Source organism: Peromyscus californicus, unplaced genomic scaffold (genome assembly GCF_007827085.1).
Source record: "Peromyscus californicus insignis strain IS unplaced genomic scaffold, ASM782708v3 Scaffold_19__1_contigs__length_69161282, whole genome shotgun sequence".
NCBI lineage: Eukaryota > Metazoa > Chordata > Mammalia > Rodentia > Cricetidae > Peromyscus > Peromyscus californicus.
The window spans coordinates 28,275,042-28,281,595 of record NW_026294491.1 but is presented as its reverse complement, the minus strand read 5'-3'; the positions used below and the strand labels follow the sequence as shown (position 1 = coordinate 28,281,595).

The 6,554-nt window shown below is 43.7% G+C and overlaps 1 protein-coding gene across 1 annotated transcript in view; it reads left to right on the top strand.

Annotated features, from left to right (window-relative positions):
- The first annotated feature begins 4,993 nt into the window (after positions 1 to 4,993).
- The window catches only part of Gcc2 (GRIP and coiled-coil domain containing 2), a 41,395-nt gene continuing 39,834 nt past the window's right edge, over positions 4,994 to 6,554 (top strand). The window contains exons 1-2 of the mRNA XM_052744958.1: positions 4,994 to 5,107; positions 5,366 to 5,419. Of these exons, the coding sequence (XP_052600918.1) occupies positions 5,102 to 5,107; positions 5,366 to 5,419 (60 nt within the window). The 5' untranslated portion in view covers positions 4,994 to 5,101. The remainder of the gene's footprint in view (positions 5,108 to 5,365; positions 5,420 to 6,554) is intronic.

The window sequence follows — 6,554 nt, the reverse complement described above, 5'->3', positions numbered from 1 at the left end:
GGTTGGGAGTCACTATGACATGAGAAATTGTATTAAGGGTCACAGCATTAGGCAGGTTGAGAACCACTGATCTAGTACATCTCTATTTTCATTTTACTGTATTTATATTTATTATCTCCTTTCTCTTAATAGGTGTGCTCCCTGATTACTTGGCTTCTACATGTATTCCAAGTTAAACACATGAAAAAAAGATTCAAAGCTAGGAGCCACATATGAGAAAGAACAATATGTACACTGTTTTTCTGAACCTTATTCTAGCATATATTTTTTTTAGTTTCATTCATTTATCAGCAAACTTCAAAACTTTCTTTACAGCTAAATAATATTCCCCTCCATAAATGTACTACATTTTCCTTATCTCTTCAACAGTTGATAGAAATCTACTTTGATACTTGTCTTAGTTACACTTTCTATTGCTGTGAAGAAACACTGATTATGGCAACTCTTTTTTTTTTTTTTTTTTTTTTTGGTTTTTCGAGACAGGGTTTCTCTGTGTAGCTTTGCGCCTTTCCTGGATCTCGCTCTATAGACCAGGCTGGCCTCGAACTCACAGAGATCCGCCTGGCTCTGCCTCCCGAGTGCTGGGATTAAAGGCGTGCGCCACCACCGCCCGGCTATGGCAACTCTTAATAAAGGAAAACATTCAATTGGGACTGGCTTACAGTTCAGAAATTTAGTCCATTGTCGTCATGGTGGAAAGCATGGCAACATGCAGGCAGACATAGTGCTGGAGATGTAGCTGAGAGTTCTACCTTTGGATAGGAACACAACAGGAAGAGTGAGACATTGGGCCAGGCTTGAGCATCTGAGTCCTCACAGTCCATCCCCAGTGACACACTTCTTCCAACAAAGCTACACCTACTCCTACAAGACCACACCTCCTAATAGAGCCACTCCCTGAGCCTATGGGGACCATTTTCATTCAAAACACCACAACGCTATTTTCTAGCTATGTGACTCAAGTAGCAATTAACAAGGATATGCAAGTATCTGTACAGTAGGATTAAAGTCCTTTGATTATTTCCCCATGAGTGGTATTGCTGGGTTACATTATAGTAGTTCTATTTATAGTCTTTTTTAGAAGCCTCCAGCCTGATTTCAAAGTATTTGTACTAGTTTATGCCCCTATCAACAGTGTATAACAGTGTCCCTTTCTGTACATCCATAGCAGTATTGCTTGTCACTTGTATTCTTGATTATAGTCATTCTGCCTAGAGTGACAATGGAATCTTGAAGTAGCCTTAATCTCTGTTTCCTTGATAGCCAAGGACATTGAATATTTTGAAAATGTTTACTAGCTGGCTATTGTGCACACCTTTAACCCCCGCATGTGGAAGCTAGAGGCAAGTGGATATCTGTGAGTTTCAGGCCAAGACTGGTCTGCACATGGAAAGTTCCAAGACAGTCAAGAGCTACATCATGAGGCTCTGTCTCAAAAAAAAAAGAGTTTACTAGCCATTTGTACTTCTTTTTGTAATTTTTTTTAAAGATTATGATTGTGGGCACTTGTGTAAAAAGAAAGCTGTGAACTTACAGTGAAGTATGGATGGAGTGCAGAATGTTCTTTCCAGAAGGTAGCCTTCTAGAGAGGATTGTATAAACTATAAATGAATGCACTTGAAAGCAAGGATATCCAGGGAATGTCATGGCATGTGCACATTATCTCTATGGAAAAGGCAAAGGCCTGGGAGGGATAGTCTTGGCTCTTTTCACATGACCAAAGATGATAAGACATACCACCCGTTGTATTCCCTTAATGCACTTGTATTTGCTTAACTGTAAAAGTCACCTCGTGTTTTGCTTGCTTTAAGAATAAAAAATGGGGCAGAGGGTGGGGGAGCTGGAGAGATGGCTCAGAGGTTAAGAGCACTGGCTGCTCTTCCAGAGGTCCTGAGTTCAGTTCTCAGAAACCACCTGGTGGCTCACAACCATGTATAATGGAAGCTGGTGCCTTCTAGCATGCAAGCATACATGCAGACAGCACAGTGTATACATAATAAATAAATAAATTTTAAAAAGAATAAAAATGCGAAGTGCTTTGTTCACACTACTCTTAAGTCTGGAGTCCCCTGATTATCCCTGTAGATCTTTTCACATAACTTTCAATCTGAAGAGATTTAGCCTCCCTGGTCAGGGAAGGTAAACAATAATTACACTTCTCCCTTCCCTTTCCTCCCTCCAAACCCTTCCAATATAACCTTCCCTGCTCTCCATCAAATTCATGGCTTCTTTTTTCATTAACTATTATTGCATACATATATGTATATACATATATACATGTATATTTCTAAATATAACCTCTTCAGTCCATGTTACTTGCATGGATGTTTTCAGGGCTATTTGGTACTGGACAACCAATTGGTGTGCTCTTTTCTGGGGAGGACCACCTCTCCTGCTCCCAGCTTCCCTCAATTGCCTGTAGTTATTTATGTGGAGCTGAGACCTCATGGGCTCTTCTCCGCCCAGGTTGGCATAGCCATTGGTGTCATCCTTGTTCAATCTTGGGCAGTCATGTTGGTGAGACTTTATGGGAATAGCTTCTGACCTTACTAGGAGACACCACCTCACAACAAACTTCCTGATGCTCTGGCTCTTACACTCTTCCTACCCCCTCTTCCTCAATTTCTCCTGAGCCTTAGATGTGGGAGTGTTTTATACATGTATCCATTGGGACTGAGCTCCATAACTCTGCATAATGATTGATTGTGGTTTTTCTGTAGTGGTCTCCATATGTTGTAAAGAGAAGTTTCCTTGATAAGGGCTGAGGACTACACTTATCTGTGGGTATAAGGACAAATATTTATAGATTGTTGTTAAGGGATGATGCCGGTTTAGCAAATGAGTGATTGTAAATTCTCCTCTAATAACCATGAACTCACTAGCACTGAGTAGTTAGGTTGTTTTCTAGTACCAGGCATGACTGCCCTCTTGTTGAGCAGGTCTTAAGTCCAATTAGTCCAATTAAGTCCAAGGTATACGTGCCACTCATGCACCCTGGTTATTATGCCATGCTGGTTGATGTGGTTCACAGGTGTCATCACTGGGTGTCATAGTTGGTTGCCTCCCATCTCTGGAAGCTTGTATGGTGCCTTCTGGTACCAAGAAAGCTAATCCACAGGGAACAGAAATTCAGGTCAGTTCTAGCTCAGGGTACTGTAGCCATTTTTGTATCACCGGTTAAACAGCAGTATCCTCTTTCAGAAATAGTTTCCTTTTCAGATATTTACAAGGGCACAATGCCTTGTACCTTGGGGCTGTTTTTCTGTTCTCCTTTCTCCCTGCTACAAAGTAGGGAGACCAGTGAGATGTAAGACAGGGAGTTTGGGAGGACACTTTGAGACAAAAATGCTTGGCTCTATGGGAAAATCTCACCTCTGGAGCCAGCTTCTCATTTACTTTAAATAGCACATGACAATTTACTAACAAAGGGCATTAATTCCACTGTAAAACTGCAGAAAGTGGGGGCTGGAGAGATGGCTCAGAGGTTAAGAGCACCCACTGCTCTTCCAGAGGTCCTGAGTTCAATTCCCAGCACCCACATGGTGGCTCACAACCTTCTGTAATGAGATCTGGTGCCCTCTTCTGTATACATAAAAAATAAATAAATCTTAAAAAAAAAAAAAAAAAAACTGCAGAAAGTACCTGTTACTGAAGGATCAGAGAAGTGAGAGAGAAGGGATCCAGTTGCTTGCTGTGTTGTGTAATGAGAATGAGGACTGAGGAGAGGTAATGATTCCCCCCCCCCTCACTCCGCTCAGAGTATTATTAGGGAAGAAACTCTAGTTTGAATGGTGAACCTCTGACATCTTTAGATTTTGTAAGATCATGCCACATGGCTTCCAGAACCCATGATCAAGCCAACAAAAGTATCTTTATCCATGTGTAAGTTGAGACACTCTCTGGCTATACTTGGGGTGAGGGCCAAACTGCTTGAAGGCCTGAACCTGCAATTAGTGTGTGTCTACACCTGGAAGTAGACATCCTGGAAAAACCTGACCAGTGAATGCCCTTTTGCCTACAAAAATATATCACTATGATTGATACTTCCCATTAGAGGCGACTTGTTTTCTCTTCTAGTTTATGTTTAGGCCAGGCTTAACTATAGAAAAATATCAGGCAGTTTCTTTTTAAGGCCTAGGTCAGTCTAGGGGTGCCCTGTTACCACTCTACAACACAACAACACAAATCTATATTGGGATATCCTCCATCTCTTCTTTGCCTTCCTCTCCAGAGAGTCCTCTGAGATTTTTCCCTTCTCCTGCCTTCATCCCCTTGGGCGCAACCCCGACTCTCTGACAGAACCCTTACATCCCTGTGCCCTGCCCTCTCTCATTAGGGATCCCAAGGGAGGGAGCCTGTAGACACTAGTCACTCTTAACTTCCCACAATGGGAACCTGATGAATTCTTTCAGATGAATGCTGGTGCTCAATTTTCTTCCTCCTTTTCAAACAGCCTTGGACTCCAATCCATGGAATGCTGCCACCGTCATTTACTGTGGGGTTTCCCTATCTCAATTAATCTCTCACAGAGGCTGAGGCTGGTTTTCTAGATGATTCCAGATCCTTTCAAATTGACAATATTAACAAGGGCAAAAATGATCTCAGCCAATAAATCAATTTTTTGAAGGGCAGAGTCAGCATGCCAGCATTTTGTAACTCTGATAAATGAATGGACCCAGATATTTATTCCCAATTACTATTCACGGCACAGCAAATTTTGAACATCTGACAGAATTACACCACCTATAAACTATTTGTTCCACATATGGCTGCTCGTCGGGATACTTAAACTTATAAACGATACCTTACAAATTTAGGAAATAAACATAAACGAACATGTGTGCTCAAACCCATCTCTCCGCCCACGGCAGCCTGATGCCAGTCTCCTTGCTGGCGCCAGCCCGGGCACCTGCGCACAGGGAACTTCCTTCCGGGCCACGGCACCGCCCACCCCCGGGAGCGGAAGTGACGCTCCGCGTAGCCTTGGAGACGCGAGGGAAGCGTAGCCCGTGGCCGGACCTTTGACCCGCTCTCGGCTGCGTCAGAGGCGGGGCAGCCGGGACTCCTGAAGAGGCGGCGGTGGCCGCGGGTCGCTGCGGCGATGGAGGTAACGGTGGGGTCGCGCCGCCCCGCTGGTCTTGGGCGCCACTCGAGGAGTGGGAGGGCTCGGCCGGCACGCTGTCCCCGCCTCCGCCGCTCGGCCCCAGCCGCTGCGCTCCTTAGAGCCCCGTGCTGGCGCCTGCCACGGCGATGGCCCCCCTGGTTCTTGCTCCTGAGGAGGGTCTTCCTCACCACAAGGGTTTTTTTTTAGCCGCCGGTTGCTCCCGGAATTGGGGTGAACTCTTGTGACGATTTTGTTTTGCAGGATCCGGTTCAAGATGGGGTGGCTGCGGCACCCTCCGGAACCGGGAAATCCAAGGTGAGGAGAACACTCCACTGCCCGGCTCCCTGTAGCGCCGAAGGGTAATGAATTGGAAAATTTGGGCACGGGGAGAAGGATTTCTTCTTTAAAAGAAGTAACCTTTCCTCGGGGGTTTCCATTTTAATTTATAATCACCCATTGATTTCCTGTTCTTTTTTTTTTTTTTAATTTCCTGACGTGCAAGCAGTTTATTTACTTCCTGCTCCTTGTTAGCTCTCTGCAGAGAGATCCTGCTCTGTTTCAGACATTTAACAAGTCTGTTTTATGAAAGTTTACACAGTGACGCGATGAAGAGGGGGTTAGATAAGGGGAAGAGTCAAGGAGTTATATCCTGTTGGCTCCAGCTCCAGAGTCAAACGAGAGTTGAATAAGATCGTTCTTACAGTGCTGTGCAATGCTTAATGCTCAATGATTCTGGAAGGTAGTGGTTTATTACCAAAATGTATCGTTTCCATACTGAGTTCCAGGCATTTGCCTAAGCTCCCGATTCTGTCATTTAAGCTTCGTGAACTAAGTCCCTTCGTTATTCTCATTCTGCAGATGAAGAAACTGAGTACACAAGGATTAAGTAGTTTTCAGTTAGTAAAGCCTAAGATTTTACTTAAAGCCTAAATGTTACCCGATTCATGTGCGACTGTAGTTGTGTTTATGTTTTCATGTGCACATGGATGACTTTTCAGCTTGCAACAGAATGAATTTTACAGCTCTACCAATCTTTAGGTACAACCCCCACTTGTACACATAGAGAAGTTAATGGTCTATCTGTAAGAGTTTTATGCTGGGGTTTTTGTTTGCTTTTTGATTCATCTGATTAAAGTTGTTGAAGTTATATTTGTTAATTTTTTTTTTTTTTTTTTGGTTTTTCGAGACAGGGTTTCTCTGTGTAGCTTTGCGCCTTTCCTGGAACTCGCTTTGGAGACCAGGCTGGCCTCGAACTCACAGAGATCCGCCTGGCTCTGCCTCCCGAGTGCTGGGATTAAAGGCGTGCGCCACCACCGCCCGGCATATTTGTTAATTTTTAAAGTATGATTGGCTTGAATGTTGAGAGTGTGTCTTTGTTTTGGGGCAGACATTGTGTTTCTTTTGGGGGACATACTAGAACCATGGGTTATAAAAATCAATAATATAACAA